At 49.6% G+C, this 24,095-nt stretch overlaps 1 protein-coding gene across 6 annotated transcripts in view; it reads right to left on the reverse strand.

The window, feature by feature from the left end:
* RMDN3 (regulator of microtubule dynamics 3) overlaps nt 1–24,095 on the reverse strand; it is a 548,832-nt gene that overhangs the window by 235,916 nt on the left and 288,821 nt on the right. For all 6 annotated transcript variants that reach the window (XM_069637572.1, XM_069637573.1, XM_069637571.1 and 3 more), the window contains exon 3: nt 12,018–12,213. In XM_069637572.1, coding sequence (XP_069493673.1) covers nt 12,018–12,213 — 196 coding nt within the window. The remainder of the gene's footprint in view (nt 1–12,017; nt 12,214–24,095) is intronic.

A 24,095-nucleotide genomic window follows, 5' to 3' on the forward strand; every position in this document is an offset into this window, starting at 1 on the left:
AGTATTGCATCTTGTCTTTCGAGGCTCGAAAGGGGACGTCGTCCTACGCGTGTCTGTAACACTATCCCTACTGTGACGTGTAGTGTACCAAAAATCGTTCACGCGCCGAGGTCCCTCCGATTGTATTTTTTCTGCCATGAGAGAACCCAAAGCTTATTGTGAGCGAGTACATAAAAGAGAGAGAAAGTAGTAAGACGTCTATGTTCCTTCCACCCGAGCGGGGACGAAGGGTGGGCACATGTGAATCTAAGCAGATACAATCATCTGTAACGCTCACTTGGTATCCACGGGGACGTCACTCGGCCTGTTCTGACCTCTTACGGCCTCGAACCCTTCCCTGGAGTCTATTAGACTGGAGACTGGGCCTGAAGCACAGGATTGGTAGAGTTTAACTCCCTATTGTCTCTGTGTGCTTGAACCCCCCCCCCCTTCTTCCCCGGGGTCCAACCCTTCCCTTTGATCCACAGCTCACCTTGTTTTCTTGGATAGTGTGCTCTCCGTCCTGCTTTCAGCACAGGGGCGCGTTGATTGATGCGGGCTCGTTGCTGCCTAGTTACTTCACTGGCAAGAGTCTGACAGGTAACTATACTGAGTCTTTTGAACAGTTCTCCAACTTCGTTCCTTTGCTTCCTTAGATGATGGCCGGCGTCCGGGTATGGCGACGTGCTGCTGAGATGAGTAGCGCTGAAGAGGAGTGAGAGCGCGATGCGCAATGCGACCCTTTCGTATTTGTATTGAACTGAGTTATTTTTCTGTGTCTTTTAGGTACCGTGACGTTTTCAGCGTGGATGCCGGTTATGAGGAAGAAATGCGGTGAGTAAGCGCGGTATGCAGCGCCTCTAGATGTTTCCACGCTAACCTGGAGTGTCTTTTCCCTCTTGCAGATGGATGAGAAGTTCCGGAGAGAGACTTCACCCAGAGCGGCTGGGATTCAGGTAAGCGTTTGAAGCTCTTACAGTCTTTAAAAATAAGCGAAGATTTGCTGAATGCTTACTAATGCCTTTTTTCTGTTCTGTTCCCTTTTCCTTAGGAAGCGGCGTGCCGGGATGGGAATGACACTGCCGAAGATGCCCGCAGAACAGAAGGAGCGATGAATGATGGGCAGAAGCGCCGCAAGGTAAGGCTGTTCCTAACGGTGTTCTTGTTCTTGCAGGAGCTGAGTGCAGAAGAAAGATGCAGGCCTACTGGAGACCGATCCGAACACAGTGAGTGTCACGCTGCAGGTGCAGAAAACACAAAGCATGTTTCTCAGCCTGGGCGTGGCTTAAATAGTCTCTGGGTATCCCAGGTGTCTCTGGGCTGAACCACACCCAAAAGACTAGACTGCACATGCAGTTCTGGGAACCGAAATATGTGGGGGCATCCATCTTGTCCCCATCAATGACTACAAGTCCAATCCCCAATGTTATCCTATGGGAGTGAGTGAGTCTGGTGCCACAAGCGCCAAGTCTGACTCCAAGTGGGTCTTTGGAGGGATGGAGAGGCCCTTGAGTGCAATGTAGGTGATCGTGGCCTGGCTCCAGCCTGACATCTTGGAGGGCTGGGGACATGAGGGGCGGAATCATGACATCAGAAATGCCATTACGGTGAGTAATGCATGTCTTCTGATGTTTCTTATTCTGCTTAGAATCACATGCTGTGCATAGACTAGCGTGCAGTACCTGGAGTTGGAGGTGGGTTGTGAGAGTGAGCAGGAACTGTAGTGAAAAGATGTCTTAGTACTGCTCGTCCCACCTGAGAATCAGACCTAGAATGAGTGTCTAGGCAATAGTGTTTTGTAAAGGTGTGTACAGAACTCCAGGTTGCTGCTTTGCAAATGGACTCTAGGGGAACATTTGCAATGAATGCTATGGAATCCAGTGCCTCAAGTAGAATGTGCTCTAGGCTTGAAGGGCAGTTCTCTCTTAGCAAGAGAGAAACAAAGTGCGATTCATTTGACTATCCACCTTGAGATAGCGGACTTGGAGACAGGATCCCCTTCTCTGCCAGCTGCCACCGAAACTAGGTAAAACATGATTGCCCTATGCACATCTAACGTGTGTAGGCTTCTTTCAGCCATGTTAGGAAGGTCCTGGAAGAAAGTGGGCAGTTCTATTGACTGGTTCACGTGAAACTTGGAAATAAATGTAGGTGCAAATAGAGGGGGAAGTGTGCAGAACCACCTTATCTCTGAACAGTAACAAAAGGGTCTAGTACTGAAAGGGCCTGTAGTTCACTAACCCTTCTAATAGAGGTGATAGCCACTAGGAAGGCTGTCTTGTAGGTAAGGTCTTTTAGACTTGTCTTGTGCATGGGCTCAAAGGGGGACCCCATGAGTCTAGTTAGAACTACATTTAAGTCCCATCCCGGAGCTGGGTTAGAAAGGGGGGGGATGAATCCTTTAAACCCCTTCCATGAAAGCCTTGATAACTGGTATCTTCCACCACACCACCTTTTCCTGTGACATAGTGTAGGCTGAGAGAGCAGCTAAGTGAACCTTTAGGGAATAAAAAACCAGGCCTGAGTCCAGTAAGTGGGTCCGGTACAATACAATGCGAGTAGGAGAACAGTCAATGGGATGCCAGGCCGCCAAGTTCAGAGTTTGCGGGCATGGGTGCAGTGTTTCTCCCCTGTCCTAAGATAACTTGTTGTACGGACAAGGCAGTTGCATAGGAGGGGAAGAGGGACATCTCCATCAGATGAGAACCAGGGTTGGCTGGCCCAAAAGGGGGGGGGGGGGATCACCAATATCATGGTGACTGGTTCCTGGTGCATCTTCTGCACAATCTTGAGTAAGGGAGTCGGGGGGGGGGGGGTAGGGAGGGGCAGCGTAAACAAATTTCACAGACCATGCTATCCAGAGCCCGTTCCCCTTGGAGCGGTTCAGTGGGTACCTGGAGGCGTAATCTTGGCATTGAGCATTCTCCAGAGTTGCGAACAAGTCCATCTCTGGGACACCTCATTCTGCTAAAATGTTGGAGACGATGTCTTCGTGTAGTCGCCATTCGTACTCTACGGGCAGTGGGAAATCTCTGCTGAGCATGTCTGCCAGAAGATTGAGTTCCCCTGGAACGTGTTGGGACAACAGGAACATCCTGTGTTTGAGAACCCATATCCAAATGTTTTGGGACAGCTTAGATAGCCATGGAGTGTGCGCGCCCCCTTGTTTGTTCAGGTAGTACATGGCTGTGGTGCTTTCTGTCAAGATCAGGACTGTCTTCCCCTGTAACTGTGTTTGAAAGGCTTTCAGTTGAATACCGCTAATAGCGCCAATAGATTTATATGGTTGGACGCTACTTGAGGGGACCACACGCTGTGCGCCGTCTGCTGAAGCAGGTGAGCCCCCTACCCCGTGAGAGATGCGTCAGGTCACGAGAGTGGCTTCTACTGCGGGGATGGTGAAGGTTTACCCCTTCAGGAGGTTTTCCCTCGACCACCACTGCAGATAGAGAACGAGGGCTGGCCAGACAACTACCAGATCTTCCCATTGTCCGCTGGCCTGACACCACTGGCTGTTGAGCCACTCTTGCATGGGACGCATGCGCAGACGCGCGTGAAGAACTAAGTAATTGCAGGATGCCATTATTCCTAATGGTCACATGGCCTTGCGTACTGTCACTCCCAGACTGGCGACATACTGAGGGATCTGAAACCGCATGTTTTGAACCCTCTCGTTGGGTGGGAAGACGAGGCCGTCTTGTCTAAATTAGAGCCCCTAGAAACTGTTTGACTTGACTGGGGTCTAAGCTGGATTTCTTCTCGATGGAGAATCCCAGACTGAATAAGAGGTCTATTGTCTTCTGAGTATTCAATAGGCATGTTTGGTAGGACTCCCCTGTTATGAACCAGTCATCAAAGTAAGGGTAAACTTGGACGGATAGTCTGCGCAGGTGTGCTGCCACTACTGCCAGTACCTTTGTAAACACCCTTGGTGCAGAGGCAATGCCGAACGGGAGTACTTTGAACTGATAGTGCTTGTCCTCTATCATGAACCTTAGGAATTTCTGTGCGCTGGCAACATTGAAATGAAACATGTATGCATCTTTCATGTCCAGTGTTGCCATGTAATCCCCCGGTTTCAACAGCAAGATTACTTCCTGTGAAGTGACCATACGAAACTTTGAGGTTTGACAAACTTGTTCACTGGGCGCAGATCTAGCACAGGGCGCATGGTGAGATCCTTTTTGGGTACAAGGAAGTACACTGAATAAATACCCTTGTTTACTTGTAGAATAGGGATGACTTCTATGGCATCCTTTCCTAGAAGGGTCTGCACCTCTTGCAGTAAGATTTGCAGGTGGTCCAGCATCAGGCGTCTTAATCGTGGCAGTCTGAATTGGGGGGGTAGGGCGACTTCTATATATTCTAGCCAAACTAATGTTACTAATTAGTGTATTTTCTCCCCTTCTTCCCCTCATCACACCGATGTGAATTCCCATCACCTAACGGTCTCAAGACTTTTCAACATTCAATAGAGTTAATCGAGCTCGCAACAGCGATAATATAGGTATGTGCAACCTAATATATCTTTTCGCAAATCTTTGGCTAAAATGAATAGTTAGTAGCAATTACATCGCATTGCCTTATCAGTAATAGAAAGATCATTCACTTACAGTGGAGCCCATTGTTTTGAATACTCAGAACGGCATAATCTACATTAACTATTGTTAAGTGGCATACAGCCTCCCAATGCTCTCGGCACATTGCCCCATGCATTTTATTCATATGTCCCTCATTAATAATCATATCCACCATGTTTCTTCTTAGCGTTACATAGGACCTCCAAGGACTTCTAAGGTACAATACTAATTTTGCAATGCACTTCCGTGCGCTCAGTATAAGTGTACATGCTTAACCAGGTTAGATTATATGCTAATATGGTAATTTTTCCCGTCCTTTTGCTTTGTCGCCCATGGCATCCACTTCAAAGTAGAAATCCGTCAATGTTGTACTGATAACCAATATCCTTTTCTATATGGATTTTGATGCAATGGTCATCTAATTAGCTTTATGGGCAACTACCTTATATTTGGACTGTCTGACTAATGTTTTGTGCAAATCCCCGACTGTGCATCCATTGTGTTCTGGTCATATTGCACTAACCACCACTTATGGTGCTTCTTTGTATTGTTAATGTATATTTAATTTGCAGCCTCAGAGGAAGAGCCTTACAGCTCAAAACACATGTCAGGCTGCCTTGTACTTAATTAAATTCTGCATAACTTGCAATGACTTTGTTGTTTAAGTGTGCAGTGTGAAAGCAAACAATCCCTTTTATGCATAGCAAATTCTATACAGTACCCGTGGGCGACAGTCTTGAGTACCCACTGTGTTATCCCCTCCCATGCAGAAGGGTAAGATGTGAAATGCCCCCCCCGACCGGGGTTGCATGGGAGGGGATCTGGATCCGCAGGTCATTTCTGACCAGAGGCCGGAGCGCCTCTGGTGTTGGAACCTCGTCCTCTACCTTTCCCACGCCGCTGTCCTCTCGGTGGATGAGTGACAGAGGTATTAGACCCTTGTCCCGAATTCCAGTTGGTTCCTACATTATACTGGTTCTGGGAAAAACGAGATTGCCCATGAAAGGACTGGCGGGAGCCATTCCCTCTCTGAGGAGACGGTTTCTGGGTAATCTGTTGAAGGGACGCGAGTGTCTCATGCTCTTTCTTGGCTGTTTCAAGAGCATCGTCCACTACCTTGCCAAACAGGTTGGTCTCCTAAACGTGGTTGTTAATCAGTGTTGCTTGGGTCTCTGGCTTGAAACCGGAGTTCCTCAGCCATGCACGTCTCTTGACCAAGGTACTTTGTGCCAGGGTTCTCCCCACTGTCTCAGCAGCATCCAGAGTGTTTTTGAGCAGATTCTGGTTCACCTGCTTGCCTTCGGAAACTATGGCGAGCAACTTGGTCCTTGTAGGTTCTGGCACTTCTTGAAGGCCTTCTTGCAGAAGGTTCCACTGGATGTCTGCATAGCTGGCCAATAGCGTGGTGCTATTGGCAATACGGGTGGTAAACGCAGCAGCAGTTACCCTTTTCCCCAGTGCATAAAGTCTCTTGGACTCGGGTGGTGCCTCTCCTGTAGGCAGGGGTACACCTGCCTGTTTTCTAGTAGTGGTAACCACTAACGTATCTGGAGTGGCATGACCATTGATGTAGGCAGGGTCGGTCGAAGGCGGCCTAAATAGCTTCTTCACCCTAGGGTTCACCGCCCTGGTCTGGCGTCAACAAAGAAGGTGCCAATCTCCGCTTGATTGAGTTCAACAAAGGAATGGCCTGGCTGGCCGGCGGTTTTTCTTTGAGTATATCCTCCACGAAATCAGAATATCTGGTAAGGCCCCTTGAGTGGCGACCTGAAAATGGTTGTCCACTGGGGAGGCTTGCCGAGTTGGAGTGGAGGGGGGGAATCTATGCACAGGACATCGGGGTCCTGGGTGGGAGTAGGGGACATTCAGGGTTGAGCATCAACCTGACTGCTTTCCTCCCATTTGTCCATAAAACCTGTCTGATCATCCACATTGTAGTTTTCCAGTAAGGTGCCATCTTCATCCTGATCCTAAGTGTCCATATCATCATCTGCGAGGACAATAGTAAACTCCTCATGTGGCTCTTCCAATGTCCTTTGAAACTTGGATACAGGAGTAGAAGGAAAGTGTTTGAGGCCTCTTGGGAACAAGGGTCTCAGAATAAGACATTTTTCTAATCGGTCCATACATCCCTCAAATTTCTCCCTGGTCCAGGAGGATGAACCAGAGAGGTCCAGGGGAGGAAAGGGTTCATTCTTCTTCCCTGTGACGTCGGGATTTTTCTCCTAATGTGCCTGACAAAGGCACAGGACTCTCCAAGTAGTCCTGACGGGGTTCGGGGCACTGTGGCATGTCCCTCGACACATCTGTCAGCCGTTCTTTTTGCTTCCCGCCTCCTTCGACCGCTCCTTCAGTCTGACTGCCGAAGTAATCCTTGCGATGCTCTCTGTAATGGTCAGAGAATCCTGGCGGTCTACTGGTTGAACCGGAGGCTGAGCCGATGATTTCGACGCCACCAGGACAACCAGAGGCTGAGCAGTGGATTTCACCGACACCCCGGGTCCTAAGCGGCATCTGAGTGTCCTCCTGGAGCGCCTCGAAGTCCGCGTGTCTTTTAGTGTTAGCGCCCTTTACTTTGGATTGTCCAGTCGCAGACCGCAACTGGTTGCGGGGAAGTGTATAGATCATGCCGATCAGAGGATCCCGTCGAAGATTCTGACGGTTCCGTTGGCGCTTTGGTACGCTTAGACAGTGCCGCCAATGCAGAACCTTGTGTTGTGCGTTTGGAGTTATGATCGTGTGCGCCCCTGTCACCGGGTGTTTCCCCATAGCGTGACTTGCGTCAGGCCAGGTGGGGTCGGGCGTCGCAGACAGAGCAGTCCGTCGTTAGGCCAGGTGGGGTCGGGCGTCGCAGACAGAGCAGTCCATCGTTAGGCCAGGTGGGGTCGGGCGTCGCAGACTGAGAGCAGTCCATCGTTAGGTCAATGGCTAGTTCCTCCATCACTTTTCGGCAGTTGCAACAGAGGGGGAACATTCGGCCTGCGACATGCCATTGGCCACTCACCGCTTCAAGTGGCACTACTAAAGCGTCTTAGGGCGCAAGAGTCTACAGGCCGCGCAACTCGCTTTGGTGTGGTCGAGGGGCAGACAATTGTTGCACCGAGCGTGCTAGTCTTTCCAAGGATACGTGGGACAAAATCTATATGGGGTCTTTTCCATCGCAAAAGAAAATTACAGCGATGACAAAACCCAGGGAGCAGAGAGGGTGAAAGAGGAAAGGCATACTTGTAAGGGGTTCCATGTGTTAATATCCCCGCAAAATATTGTGATACAAAAATATCGCCATATTTTTGCCCCGATATTGACGCATGGACCCTGCGGGGGGATACCCCTGCAACATTTTAAAATGTGCAGGGGACATCCCCGCAACCTTGCTCCCACAAAATATCCTCCCCAAAAATATCACCTATGGCAAGAGAAACTGCCATATGTACAGCAATATTTTGGTGGGGATATTTTGTAGGGATACCATGTAAAGGATATGTCCACCCCAACCCTACTCTCCCTATTGTGTATGCCGGCCAGAAGGCCCAGCCACGTGGACGGCAGCGCCGCCGGGATCAACAGGCGTCAAAAGTCTGCAGCAGTCTTCGGCATTGTTTCACAGGATTGAACAGTCGAAGTAACTTAACAGGAATAACGACAAAGTCGATAATAATGACAATAACGATATGTCTATGTAAGAGCTTCGCACTAGGGTGACCAGTAATCTGGGTTGAAAAAATTATCGGAGGGACCTCGGCATGTAAGGGATTTTGGGTACACTGGACGTCACAGTAGGGATAGTGTTACAGACACACCTATGCCGATGTCCCCTTTCGATCCTTGAAAGATAAGAGGCAATACTCTGCGGTTACCACTGGATGTCAGACCATATGCACAGCATGTGATTCTAAGCAGATTAACAAGCATCAGAAATATATATTTTGAAAACCGCATACCAAAGTACGTTTGGTGGACTGCACTCCAAGGAGCAGACGACTCGTGAGAATCACTAATCGGCTTCAAAGAAGAAGAAATAACGTTGTCCGCCACAGAATTCTTTTATTGATAATGCGGTGGTGAGAAAATGCCATCAAAACGTGATTTGCGGTAACACACCTCTTGGTCACGTTTATAAGTGACAACATAGACACATGACGAATAAATAATGTCTCAACACAATGGTTCAGAACAGGTGATTATCACCCATATGGTACTTGCAAAGCCAAATGGCGAAGCCATCAGGCATCTTGTGATGTCAAAATAATTCATAGACTGAGTATGTCTCGTAATCATCACATTCTACAAATGGCATCATAATGTAATACACTGCAAAGCATCAGAGCTATAGTGTGCGTCCGAGTTAATATGTATGCTGTCTCCTAATAGAAACAAAGTAGCATAGAACCCGTTGCACTAATATTAAATCTCTACCATGCAATTTCTGTGCTGTTTGTTCACAAGTCGAACAGTAAACCATGAAAATACAGTCTGCAAATGTTACAGCAATCTGGAGTACATTTTAAGTTGCGGTGGATAAACATAACCAAGAGACTAATGACTATGAAAATTCAAAGTCTCTGCCACTATACATGTATTAGCAAAGTCCATTTGAGCAAAGTCACACGTTCCACAACGCCACCTAGTAGTCATCTCCAGTTCCAAGCCACAACAGCAAGACATTGCGGGTATCAAATTAGCTCAAATGCAAACCTTTTTATCCAGGAAAATGTCCCCACAAGCTTGTAATCTTGCCACCAGCTATTCCCCTTGCAGCTGTAATAAACTCAACCTACAATGCTCCATCCAGGGGCCTGAACATCAAGCGCATTGCAGATTTTGGTAAAAGCAACCATTTACATAAATTGAATTACTTGCTGTGATCAGATTAGAACATTAAATCAACTTAGGTTACCGGTTTTGCAAATACCATGGGTGGTTGGCTCTTTCCGTTATCTTGGAATAGATGTTTGCCACACGGTAGAAGAGGAACATAAGCTTAATACTGAAATAGCCATTGAGAAAATCCGTAAATGTATGAAGTTTTGGGAAAAGTTGCCACTAGCAATGATGGGACGAGGGGCAATGCTTAAGATGGTGGTTCTGCCTAGACTTTTACATTATTTTATTAATATTCCATACATGATACCTAAGAAATTTTTTATAAGTCTGAACAGCTTGTGTAGAGCCTTCCTGTGGCATGGAACCCGGAACAGAGTGGCGCTATGGAAGTTACAGAACCCCTACGAAAACGGGGGCATCAAGCTGCCTAATTGAGGTCTATTATGTAGCAGGTCAATTACAATATGTGGCCAAATGACTTTCCGATGAGACGACCCCCGAACACAGGTTGCTTGGACAGGACTGTGCCCCGTTTTATTTAAGGGAAATCATTTGGTTGCCTGAGTTGGAAATGAAGGAGCGCCCTGGGATGATGACTCTTGGGTGGAAAATGTGGCGTTGAGCATGCCGGATGATGGAAGACCCATCCCTGTGCACCCCACAGGTGCCGCTGGTTGCCTTGGCAGGAGGAGATGGGCAGTTGAGAGGGATCATTAGAACCTATTGGGAATCAGTTGGGCTGGTAACATTAGGAGATATTTGGCAGGAGGGGACCATCAAGGAATTTGGCAGACTCTGGGAGGAGGTTGGATTGCATATGGGCAAATACGTTAAGTATCATAGATTGGTGCAGAAAATTCGGAAAACATGGCCTGAAACAGTGTTGATAGATGAACCAGACGCAGTGATGGGGACAGTATATGACATATCGGAAGGGGGGCATGAGATTTCTAGATTGTATGAGATGGTGAGGACTAAGGTTGGGAAGGAATTAACGCATCCGAGATTGAACTGGGAATCAGAGGTGGGAGCCCATATGGAAGATGAGGTATGGGAACTGGCCCTGGGCTACCACAAAAAAGTGTCAAGGAATGCCAGGTTAAAACAAATACAGCTGTATATAACGCATAGAGTATATATGACCCCTCTGAAGATATCTAAGTTCGCAAATGTTGGGCGACAGGCGTGCCCTAAGTGCTACAAAGAAAACGCTGACATGACATGTTTTGGTCAAGCCCAGTAATTGAAGATTTTTTGGGGAAAAGTAGCACAAAAATTGGCAGAGAAGGGGGGTCACACTGGTGACGGACACTGCATGGGCCTGCTTGCTGGGAGGGTTCCCCAGATCACGGAAACTTAAACATGTTGAGAAATTGAAAGATCTGGCATATGTGCTTGCAAAACGGAGGATAGCCATGGGATGGAAAAAGTGTCATATGCCGCGCATGGAGGTGTGGTGGAGGGAGATGCAGAAAAAGGCGGAAGCTGAAACGGTTGTATGGCAAGAGGCGAGTAGTATGAGTGGGGATGAGGAAATGAGTACCCTGATGGCATGGAAATCATTGATAGCCGAACTGTTCGGAACAATATTGGCTCCAGTAGATTCCGACGAGAGCGATACCCTGCCCCATGTAGCAGGTACTGGATGTGAGGGATAGTTAGGCTCGTAAAGGGGGGTGGGATTGAGGGAGCAGTGGTTAGTTATTAAAAGATGTTTGTAGTAAGGATTATAACTTACACTGCGTGTTTGGTTTGTATTGTTGGAATTTAAAAAAATAATCTTTTAAAAAAAAAGAACATTAAATCAACTTTTAAAAAATGGAAAAGATTTGACTTTCAAGTGACAGACAGCTTGTACGCACCGTTTTGGACAATGATAGCAGCTCAATAAAAAAAAAAAAAAAAAAAAATCAACGCCATAAACAAACTACTTTTTCTCATTAAATGAGTTTGACTTGCGAGTGTTATTTACGGTTCCATGCCTTTACACCTGTTTCAATACGGGGGGCCGAAGGGGTAGCTCGGGTGCAATACGCTTGTCTTGGAAGCAAGACGACGCAAAGCAACACAGGTTGAACTCCGGCCCCGCCCTTAGAGACTGGTCTCTGGTATGGAGCGTGTTATACAAGATTAATGTAATCTCGGGACGTCTTTGAATTTGTAATGGTACATTAAATGCAGCATAAAAACGCGCACTAAATATTTTAAAAAAAAGGGAACGTGGTGTTGGAAAACAAAGTTGGTTACAATATAAATATAAATAAAAAATGGTTACATTTGCACGGTTAGAAAAAAAACAAGAACAGCTTGCCTACCGATACTAGGAAATTGTTTTCATTCCTTGTAAATGATTTAAAGTATCATTCCTGCTTGAAGCAGGTTCTCTGGAATTTGGACTAATCTAGCTTAAAATATTTTTCATAACCATAAGCTCAAAATTGGTGCATTTGTGAAACAGACAGGGGCAAGTTATAAGCATTTCTATGTTGTCTGCATAAGCATTATTCTGTGTTTGCATGGTCAAATGTAGGATTTGACTAAAAAGAAAAAAAACAGACCGGGCATAGAAAATGGAGCATTTGAAATTACAAATTAAAGTAAAAAGGGGCTGCCGTAGCAAAATTCCATACGTACTTGAGTTGTCCAACAATCTCGACAGCTAACCCCTGCAGGCAGCAACGCAGCTCAGCAACCTCTTGTCTCAGTTCAGCAATGCTCCTAAGAACAAAGTCCAGCCGATCCAGAACCTCCACGTCGTCTCCAGGCCCAGGCACTGATGAAATCAAAACTGCGTCACCGGCTTCCATTTGCACATGCCTCTCATGTGAAACTAACAAGGACATGAAACAAAAAGTAGCCAGTGAATGGATGTTAAATATGCGACTTCGCATATTACTAAAGAGCTAAGCGGCAAAAGGTGCTTTAGGCCCACTGTATGAAAGCTTTTCAACACTGGTATGTATATATTGCAGCAGGCACTTGATCTAGAAAACATTTTAAAATACTGGAGTAGTAAGAGCAAAGGCTGAGTCCAAAAAAAGAAATCAATATCATATTTCCTTTGTTTGCCACACAATAGAAAACATACAAATAATTGAAAACAGATGGCCGCACAAAGCTGTGTTGAAGCCCAGGCTGTAACACGCACATGGCGGCGTGACGTTGCACGCCGCAGTGTGCTGCATAAATAAACGGGGCGCTCCCGGCCGCAGAGCGACCGGCAAGCCCAAACTGCAAAGACGTGTGTGTGTGTGTGCGCGTCTGTGCAGTGCGGGGGCTTACGGGACCGCATGGAGGCCCCGACCGACCCCCAACAGTGGCGACGGGTGGATGCGGATGCCCGGGCCCGGTGGTGACGGATCGCACACGCGGCTGGCGGCCATTTTGTCAGCAGGGCCGTGGAACTTCTCCAAGCTCCGTTTTGGATGGGGAAGGTGATCCAGGTCTAATAATTGGACACACGGCTTGCAGGCAGTCTAATCTGCATATACATGCCCAATTTTAGATTTTTACTCCACATTTGGGCCTCCTATGTCGAGTGAGAGCAAGGAGAAGGGCTAAAATGGCAGGGCCTGCCTAGCCCAGATCTTTTTCTTCTTCAGTCAATTTTTTGGAACTTTTACACCTCCTGGTGTTGCTGCAGTGGAGGGGCACTGTGCTTCTTCATCCTCTTCATCATCAGGCTGCTGTGGCTTCTTCTTCGTCCTCTTCATCATCCGGGCCGGAGTACTGCAGTGGTGAATCCTCAAGTTGGCGGTCGTCTTCTTTCTACTTCTTCAAAGCTGAAGGCAAGATTCCACCATCCCCTCCCCAGGTTGGAATGTTGCTGTGCTTGTGGAGGGGGTATCCAGGTGTGTGGTGGTGGTGGTGGTGGGTGACTGAGGTGTGCTCAGGCCCATGAGTGGCGCTGGTGGGCAGGACGGGGGGCGCCCTGCAGCTGCACCACTTCCCCAGGACGGCGGCCAAGCGGCAGGTCAACAGCAGGCTCCTCAGGCTCCGGTGCTTCCAGTCCTACAGCCAGTGGCCGCTCCACAGCTACCCCCTCAACCCCAAGCAGGCGGTCAAGCTCCTGTGCCTCAGGGGCCCCCGGTGGTGCAGCCAGTTGCCCAGCTAGGACCTCCCATCATGGCCCAAGCGCGAGCCTATGCAGCCCTGCAGCCCATCCCAGAATTTGATGCATTGGGCCCGCCGTCCAGCATGGGGCCTAGGTGGAGGAGGTGGGTTGGTCGCCTCGACATGTACTTCCGGTCTGCTGAGGTGACGGATGACGACAGCAGGGTGGCTACGATGCTGTACTCTGCTGGGCAGTCGGTCCAGGACATTTTTGAGTCGCTTCCTGCGGGGGATGGCAGTTATGATGCAGCCAAGGCGGCACTCCTGGCCCACTTCCTGCCCCTTGCCAACGTGGACTATGAGAGGTTTGTCATGCTGTCGGCCAAGCAAAAGGACGATGAAACATTGGCCACTTTTTATGGACACCTACGTCGCCTCTCCCAGGGCTGTGCATGGGGAGACGCGGAGGACATGATGCGCACAATGCTAATTCAGGCGTGCGCCTCAGGCAAACTCAGGAGGCAGGTCCTGAGAGAGCCGGGTATCACTCTGCCCCGCATCCTGGAACTGGGCCGCTGCCATGAGGTGGCGGAAGCTCGAGCAACCAAGATGGAGGTGGGGTCCCGCTCAGTAAAGTCTGAGAAGGTGTGTGCTATATGGCGTGGTGGTAGAGGAGTGAGAAGACCTGGGGTGGGACCCCGGGACAGAGCAGGGAGAACAGGGAAATCGTGCCAGAAGTGTGGATACGACCTCCCTCACCCGACGGAGTGTCCGGCAGCTGGAAAGACATGTGGCAGGTGTGGCCTGCCTGACCATTTTTCAAGAGTATGCAGGGCTGCCCTGCCCGTGTTGGTGCCGAGAGGACAGGCTCGAATGTGGGTCCCGCGCTAGAACCACTCACCTAATTTGGCCCAGGTGGACCAGGGCGGGGAAGATGCCCAGGAGGACGAGGCCGAGGAGGATGAAGAGAACATTTTCTTTGTCTCCAGTGTGGAGGTCCTAAAAGGAAAAAAACAGAAGGCAGCCGAGGTGTGTGGTTGAGATCAATCATTCGCCGGCCCCGGTGCTGGTGGATACGGGAGCCTCCGTCAATGCGATGGCCAGGGGGCACTATGATGCCCTTGATTCCCCCCCGAAGCTGCTCACACCGAGGGCCCGCATATTTGCGTTTAGAGGACTGGAACCAATACCACTGGACGGTGCCTTCGTAGCGAAGGTGGAGCATGAGGGCTCACAGATAAAAGCCCAATTCTACGTGACGCCCGTGAGCAACAACACTCTACTAAGCTGTGCTGCTGCTGAGGCCCTCGGAATTGTCAGCTTTGCGTACTCTGTGTATCTCGAAGACATCAATGACTTGCTCGATACGTATGCCAATGGAATTGGAAGGATGACTGGTGACCCGGTGAGGTTGCACATGGACGATTCTGTGCAGCCTGTTGCCCTGAAACACAGGAGGGTACCGTTCCATCTCAGGGAGCAGGTGGATAAGGAGCTGGACAACCTGGTGAATTTGGACATTATTGAAAAGGTGGAGGGCCCCTCTTCCTGGGTGTCCTATTGTTGTGGCTAAGAAGCCCAGGCAACCTGACTCTGTCCGCATCTGTGTAGATATGAGGCTCCCCAACAAGGCCATTAAGAGGGAGCGACATCTCACCCCCACCATCGATGACATTATTGCGGAAGTGCAAGGGGCTCGGTTCTTTTCCAAATTAGATCTCCGAGCAGCATACCATCAGGTCGTTCTCCATCCGGAGTCTCGGTATATCACCACTCACCGGGGGCTCTACCGATACTAGAGACTCAGCTTCGGAGTGTCATCGGCTGCAGAGGTTTTTCAGAACATTATTCGGGGTGCCCTCGCAGATCTGGAGGATGTCTTAAACATCAGCGATGATGTTCTGGTGTTCGCGAAGACCGAGGTGGACCATTAGAGAAAGTTGGGAAAGACTTTTGAGAGACTGCAATCGCTAGTTCTCACCCTCCACAGGGACAAGTGTGAGTTTCAGCGCCCTTCCATCGAATTCTTCAGATTTGTTTTTAAAGAAGGGGGTGTCACCAGACCCGAAGAAAGTCCAGGACATTAAGAAGGCACAACCTCCAGAGTCGGCATCTGACATAAGGAGTTTCCTTGGCATGGTGACATACTGTGGGTGTTTCATCCAGAACCTTGCCTCAAGGTCGGAACCGCTCAGGGCTCTGACGAAGGAGTCAGTCCGGCACTGGGGCCCGCTCGAGCAGGCGGCTTTTGAAGACATCAAAAGCTCCCTCACAGCTGAGGACACCATGGCGTTCTTCGATCCGGCGCTAACATCAGAGATCGTTGTGGATGCCAGTCCGTTTGGTGTTAACACAGGTGGACCGGGACGGGAGCATCCGGCCAGTGGCCTAAGCCAGCAAAGCGCTCTCTGAAACTGAACAAAGATACTCGCAGATTGAGCGTGAGGCACTGGCGGTCCTCTGGGACTGCAGACATTTTCGGCTCTACGTCTTGGGGCGTCCAGTGACGGACCACAAGCCCCTGCTGCCCATTCTGGCAGGGTCATCCTCCAAGCCACCGGCCAGAATCGAGAGGTGGATGCTCGCCCTTCTAGAATACGGAGTGACGCTGGTGTATTGGCCAGGGGCCAACAACGCAGCAGACTATCTCTCCCGACATCCGGGAGTGCTTGGGGGAGAGGAGTATGACACCTGTGAGGAGGAGGCCGACGATCACGTCCGAATGGTGGTGGAGGCGGCCACGCCGAACGCCATGCCTCTTTCAGAGCTGGAGGCGGCAGCTGCCGAGGATGAGTGCTTCAAGATCCTCCAGCACTCAATGCGGCCGGGCTCCTGGAAGTCTGTCCTAGAATCCTTGGCGGGGCGGACCCAGGAGGCCAAGACCGGACTCGAGCAGCTGTGGAAGGTCAAGGAAGAACTCTCCTCAGCGTCTGGCCTGCTGCTGCGAGGTGACCGGATCGTGGTCCCTCAGTCCAAGGTAAAGGACCTGATCGCCCTGGCTCACCATGGACACCAGGGCGCCACGAGGACTAAGGCCAGGCTGCGTCTGAAGGTTTGGTTTCCTGAACTCGAGCGGAGGGTCGATGACTTTGTGGCAGCCTGCATATGGTGCCAGGCAGCGTCTCCATTACAGCGAGAGCCCGCCATTGAAGCAATGCCAAGGGGCACGTGGCCGTGGGAGGTTGTCCATGCTGACTTTGGGTCGACATCTGTGGGCACCCATTTTCTGGTAATCGTCGACGAATATTCACGATATCCGGAGGTGGAGTTTGTCGAATTGGTGGCCTTCGAGCATGTGGTCATGGCTGTGGAGAAGGTGTTCGCAGCTCATGGTTTTCCCCACACCTTGTGCTCAGACAACGGATCGCCGTTCCAGAGTGAGCGGTTTGCGGAACTCATGGAGAGCTGTGGGGTCCAGCACCGAAAGGTATCCCCACTGTGGCCGAGGGCATACGGAGATGCTGAGAGACTGATGCGGACACTTAACAAGACCTTCAGGATCGCACAGGGACAAGGACAGCCACTCCAGCGAGCCCTGTATCAGTTTCTAAGTGTATACCCCAACACCCCACATGCATCCACGGGGTTAGCTCCGGCAGAGGCCCTGTTCAAGCGATGCCCCCGGGGTCTACTACCCGAGGTTGAGGAGAAGGAGCCCGGGGTGATTGACAGTGAACAGGTCGAGGTAGACCGGCGGATAAGGATTGAACATAAAAACCTGCGAAGAGGGCTCCGGCCCCAGCGGCTGGAACCGGGGGGGATGAAGTCCTCATCCGTAATCGACACCCTCACGGAAAGCTCTCGCTCCCCTACGAGCCGGAGCCGTTGGATGTGGTGGCCGTAAAGGGATCCATGGTAACGGCATCCGACGGAAGGTCCGCTGTCACCCGGAATGTCAGCTTCAAGGAACTGGGTGATTCAAGAACTGAACCGCCGCTGGAACCAGATTTGATGGAGATACCGGAGGAGGTCCCTCCAGCACACCTGCCTCCCCTTCCTGGGAGACGTCTGCTGAAAGACTTCACGTGCCGGAGGTGAGCGGGAGGTACCCCCAGAGGGCTGGGCGAGGGAAACCCGCTTACCTCAGCGATTATGTTTTGGGACAGTTGGTGGATCAACCTGAGCAAGGTGATCCGGGCGGTTGACAATAAAGGGGTTTGGGCAAGTTGTGTTGTGAAGTGGAACAGTTTATGTGTTTGTGTAGTTTGCAGTGTGTGTTAAAAGTGTATGTGTTCTCCCGAAAAAGGAGGAGTGTGGCGCTGCCCCGTGATGTAATACGCACGCGGCGGCGTGACGTTGCACGGCGCCGCGTGCTGTATAAATAAACAGGGCGTTCCCGGCCGCATCAGAGCGACCGGTAAGCCCGAACTGCAAAGACACGTGTGTGTGTCTGTGCAGTGCGGGGGCTTACGGGACCGCATGGGGACCCCGACGACCCCCAACAGGCCCCTGAACTCAACGGATGGCCAATACAGGCAGTGAAAATCCCCATAGGTAAGACTGCTCGAGCAACAGGCTCAAGGCAGTATTCTCTGCAGAGAACTAGCATATGGAACGGCACGTAACATGCAAGTGTCTTCAGGGTCAGCCACTTCTCGCCACACTATAGAACGGGCAGTTTTGGGGTAAAGGGTCTTACCGTCTTCCAGTGCATACCTTTGGGTGCACACTAGTGCTCACATTTTTGCTGTGCAGTATCAAAGATAACCTACCAGTTTCCCATCCTCCATGAAGTGAGGTGATATGATCTTTTATTCATATCGCGCTCATACACAAGTGTTTCAGAGCGCGACCAAGCAAAGGGAGGGGAACAAGGGATAATAAAAACAAACAACCTTATTAGGCCCAGTGACATTAAGAACGCACAAGTGCATGGAAAAGGGAAAAAAGGGGGTGGGGGAGTGCGACGAAGGGAGAGAAGTGGAAAGTGCGGCACAAAGACAAAGGAGAGAACAGAATAAATAAGTGCAATAAAAATAGATAATGCAATAAATAATAAATGCAGGCCAAGGCAAGTGCATGATTTGTCAGATATACCCTATCTGATAGGTGCAAGAGAAGAAAGGGGGACTGTATGGGTACAGATACAGATCCCAGTGCAAGGGGTGGCTCAGAGGCAGTGCAGGAGGGTGAGCAGGTACCTGGGCCCAAAGGACAAAAAGTGGCCAGGAGCATGATACTGTGAGCTAGACAGATCAGCAGGGGAGACGAGGGGCAAAGGCAGAAGCAAAGAGGAAGGTCTCGAGGTGCTTCCGGAAACAGAGATGGTTCTCCTCAAGTTTCAAGGAGGTCGGGAGGCTGTTCCAAAGGGAGGCCCATGCCGAAGACAAAGATCTGAACATGAAGTCCCTTGTACACGAACCCTGAGCTGTGCAGCGAATGCACTCTCAGATCATATACCTATATTTATAAAAGTGAAAATGTGTGGGTTTATGGCTTAGCAAAGCGTAGTTCCCTATACAATTCCACAACATTTCACCAATCTGCACCAAATTTTGCATAGTTACCTGTTACGACGGACGTTACTGGCTACATGACGTGGACACCCCACCCCTTTCCCTGGATTACAGCACCTACAATCTTTGGCAAAATATCAATGTGGTCGTAGAAGGGCCGGTCCTCAATCCTAGAATGCACGGTTTCCAGGACATTTGCTCCACAATGCACTGCAACAAACTGCACCACGCCAGGACGAGGCAACAGCTGGGTGGAAGAGCACAGTAGGTCACAGTATGCAGCAGCACACCAACTCTTGCCCCCCACAACATCTGCTCCGGGGTATGTCAGCCAGCCATACAAGCCCATTCTAAGTGCAGTTTACTTCAGAGTGCAAAGCACATCAAGCAATAAGTGAATCGGAACAGCGGCCTACAGATATTGATTTACAACAATTGAGAGTGTTGTCATGTCTGCCCACAGAACAGGTACTTTTTGCTAGTTATATTTTCAGAATATTACAGTCGCCTCCCACTGCATCCATCCCTTCAATGCACAAGTCAGGCAAATATGGCACTTCGACCACTCACACATCGGATTGCATTTCCCTGTGTGCCTACCTCATTTGCCACAAAGTTATCTCTAGGCTTTCTCACTTCTGTCAGACAGCTGGGCAGGGACTGTCGGGGAGGGAGTAACATCCAGCGGACGCCCAAGTCTCCATGCTTCAACAGTACACTTTAGCATACAAAGCATGTCACACAGAAAGCTGTGTCTGACTAATTTCTTATATCCATTTATAAAGTGCCCACATGGGTATACATTCATTAGCAGGCGCATTATGCATCTGCCCTTTTGTGATCAGCGCTATGCTTGGATCATTCTTCCCAGGCTATACAGGTATGTAGATTTTCACAAACTCCATCCTTACTCTACATTCCTTTTCTTTCCTGTGCAAACCAGAGTATACTGTAGTCCCTAGTTTCCGGCCCTGGTCCAGGCAAGGGTATACACCCCTCTCCCCCTAGACTAGGGGTAACCATGGGAACCACCACCCCCACCTCCCCAGGCCAGCTGGAGAGGGAAGGGTGCTGCACCTGCAAAATTGAATTGATGTTAAACAGGAGGTGGGATATGCTCCAAGTCTTTACCTTAAGCATTCATGAGACACAGACACCCAGGAGGATTTTTTATGTATTCAATGGAGACCCCTCTAGATAAAAAAAAGACATACAAATTCTATTAACCATCTCTAAGGTTTTAATAATTGTTTCTACTGTTCCCCAGGCTCGAGTTCTAACCAAAAGGGATCTGCTCTGTCATCCCACCATTCCAGGCCTTCACCAAGATTATGCGCCCAGTGGCAGCGGCAATTTGTGAGAGAGGGATAAGGATAATTTATCTAGACGATATCCTAGTATGCGTCGGCACCATTTTTCAAATGATTTGGCCAGTCAGATCCTGCGCCAACTGTTGCATCCTTCTCAAGATGGACATCATCTCGGCCGTCCGGTATATAAACAAGCTGGGAGGGACATCCTCCAAAATTTTAGCGGAATTAGTAAAGGATTTTTGGCATCATTGTCTGCAGCAGCAGATATCAGTGTCAGCAGAGTATTTACCAGGCACTCAAAACTTAGTGGCGGACTGGGATTCGCAATATCTGGTAGACTCCAGCGACTGGAAACTACTCCCGAGCATCTTCGCTCAGATCCAACAAGTTTGGGGAGCCATGCATATCAACCCATTTCCCTCCCGGATCAACATTCAGACCTCCAAGTTCTTCAGTTGGAGGATAGACCCCGGAAGCAGCAGGGACGGATGCGTTCCTGCAACAGTGGACGGCAGAAGTCCATTACACGTTCCCGCCGTTCGTTATGTTGACGAGAGTGTTAGCAAAGGTGCGGAGAGAACAGGCAGAGCTAGTGCTCATAGTTCCGATGTCCAAGTCCCAGTTGTGGTTTCCAGTAGTAATGGAAAGTTCTATGGATTTTCTGAGAGTGCTTCCTCACAGAGAAGACATTCTTCAGGACCCGGACGGCCAGTTTCAACGGCTGGCACGGGGGTTGGCACCCTACGTCTAATGGCTGGCTGGGTTTCAGGCAACAATGGTAACTGCCGGGCATTTCGCAAAATCGCTGCCTACTGTATTAGGGACTCCTGGGCACCTTCCACCATCAGGAGCTGTAGTGCCGCTTGGGGGCGTGGCGTTGGACTGCCTACTGCACAGACTTCCGTGTTAATCCCGTTTTGGCCATTTTAGTGTGTATATATATTTATTAAAAAAAAAGGGGAAAACCAATTTCCCAGAACCAAGATGGAACCGGGAAAAGCTTAACCAGTGGAGTGCACTCCCAAGAACAGCAGAGAAAATCGTTGGTGACTCTCTGCACAGAGGCAAAACACAATCCAAAGTTTTACCAGACTAACAGTGCTTTATTAAATGTCAGCATGGCAAGGAAAGAATCCAGAAACGACGCCGTTTCACGGTGCACAGACCGCTTGATCACATTTAAAAAGTATATATATATATATATATATATATATATATATATATATATATATACTGAATTTTTAGCCCAGAGATTTAGTGAGGGCTGCGCCTACAGGACAGTAGGCGTATACAGATCTGTGATATCAGGGGTCACGACAAGGTCGAAGGGGAACATCCAGGAATGCTACATCTTCTGAAAGGGGTGATGATGCGGAAGCCCCCCCCCCCCCCCGATCCTAAGTATTCGGTACTATGGGACATGCAAGTTGTGTTTCAACTATTCTTAGCATGACCTGACAACAGAGACCCGATCCCAATTGTCAAGAAAGCTGGCCATGCTTTTATGTCTGATAGCATGCAGGAGAGTTTCAGATGTGAAAGCACTAGAAATAGAATTTTTATTTTTTATTTTTAAATGGTTTTATTGATTTTACAACAAACACAATTTATACTCCCGACATCTACAATTACATGTGTATCACAGTTTACATTACATGTTTCTCTCCGCAATGTCTTCCCCCCCTCCCTCCCCTTTAAACTCGAGCACTTCCTCATACCTCCGGCTTTTATTACCCAGGATCAGTCTTCCTCCTGGTTCTCAGGTAGGTCCTCATCACTGGGGACACCTTGGGTGCACCCGTGTAATGAGGCTATCATTTGTCCCCATTTCATCAGTGGTCCCACTAATTCCCCTTCCCCCTTACTGGCCGCCTCATACCATGCCATTGTCTCCGCGTCCGCCCACTTAAGGAGGTCCTCCCACCACCTCTCCACTCTAGGTCTGTGAGCGGCTTTCCAGCTCATTGCGATTCTCCTCTTGCCCAGGATGTATGCTAGGTCTTTAAGTTTACATACATGTTTTAAGTTGCGTGGCCTGGTGAATCCCCTCAGCATGCATACCCACATGGATTCTATGTCTAATGTAATCCCCTTCCCGGACAGCTCGAGTCTGATTTCTCCCCAAAACTTCCCGACCTCCCGGCATGCCCAGAACATGTGGATCGCCCCAGCTTTCTCCTCTCCACACTTAAGGCGTTTTTGTGCCTCTGCGTTTCCAAATGTTGCTATCATTTGGGGAGTCATGTTCGCTCTGTGGGTGACATACAGTTGAATTTGTTGTAATCTGGCATTTTACACCTTCTTGTGGTACCGTTGAGCCCTCTCCCATTGCCCGTCTTGCATGGCTTCTCCTGGCTCCTCCTCCCAATCCCGCCTTAATTCGGGCAGCTCTTTTCCCACTCTCGACATAGCTAGTTCGTATATCCTAGATATCTCGAGCCCCCCCTCCGAAATGTCATACATCGGTTCGATAGCCGTATCCGGCTGCTCCGCTAGCGATATTTCGGACCACGTTCCTTCACTCTGGACTATTCTACGATACTCTTGGCTGCGGGGACCGCTGGCGCTGCCCTGCGCCCCTCCTCCTCCTCCTCCTCCTCCCAGCCTCCAGTGTCCACGTCCTTGCTGGACAAGGCAGAAGGTCTCCAAAGTGCCCTGCTATCGTGTTCGGGGGCCCGTACCATGAGCTGGTGGGTCCCAGCAATCTCCTCTGTCTGCACGTCCCCCGCCTGGTTGCAAGGTACAGGCTGCCTCAATCGCTCCAACCAGAGGCACCGTCTGTCACCATCCCCCTTCTTGCCTTGGGGACGTTCTGGGCATGGAAGTGTCCCGTGCGCCGGATCTCGACACGCGTCTCTGCTTTTGTGCGGTGCGGTAGTTTCTCGCAGTCGGGTCTGTGCTATGCTGCCGCAGGGCACCTTTGCTCCTCACCGCCGAGCCCCACTTCTGAATCCTTTGTTCAGGGGCACAGCGGCCATTTTGGGCAGCGCTCCTCGGGTTCGTAAAAAGTTGAGACCTCGATTAAATGCTTGTGCAATGTGCGGTTCTCATTTTTGTTGCGCGCCGCGCGCCTTTCCTCGCACGATCCTGTATTTTGCGGCAGGGAAGGCAGAGATCAGCCAGATATGTGTCGGATCGTCAGGCGCTCCGGAGTCTCCCAGCCTCCTACATGGCCGGTTAGCCACGCCCCCTAAAGCACTAGAAATAGATAGGAAGATCTTCTATCAAGAAGGAGTAGCCTTTAATGTGGCAAAGAGAACTAAATCAGATTCGACAATTATTTCTTATCCATACTTCCCGAATAGTCCTAAACTGTGCGTAGCGCAATGCATTAAAGACCATGAGAGTGTCACAGCAGAAGTGAGACCGAGAGGGGTCACCCAACTGTTAATTGCGCGCAGGAGGCCTTTTCATGCAGTTTCAACACCCACCATTGCAAGATGGGTTAGAGAAGTAATGCAGTGGGCTCCTATCGATTTGTCTCAGTTTGGCGCACACTCAGCGAGAGGCACGATGGCATCTAGAGCATTTGCAGCAGGCGTACCTTTACAAGATGTTATGAAATCAGCCGACTGGTCTAATGAATCTACATTTAAGACTTTCTATTGTAAGCCTGTTTCACAGATAGCTAATAGAGTGATTAATAGCTTTGAACAAGCATAATGCTCGCCTCCTGTTTCGACATAGAATGAAGATGCCCAGGCTTACAGCGCAGGCCAGTCTTGATTCTATTAAAGACAAGGAGGCGAGCATTATATCCCAACCAGATGGGATATGAACATACAATGTACAGTTTGAAGGGTATGTTAATATAAAACCTGCCCTCATAAGGTCGTCTCACTTTCTTCCAAGAGAGGAACAGAAAGAGACCTGAATAGACATGAGAAGGA

The sequence above is a fragment of the Ambystoma mexicanum genome, chromosome 14 (assembly GCF_040938575.1).
Source record: "Ambystoma mexicanum isolate Mex_15411 chromosome 14, UKY_AmexF1_1, whole genome shotgun sequence".
In the NCBI taxonomy this organism is placed as follows: Eukaryota; Metazoa; Chordata; class Amphibia; order Caudata; family Ambystomatidae; genus Ambystoma; species Ambystoma mexicanum.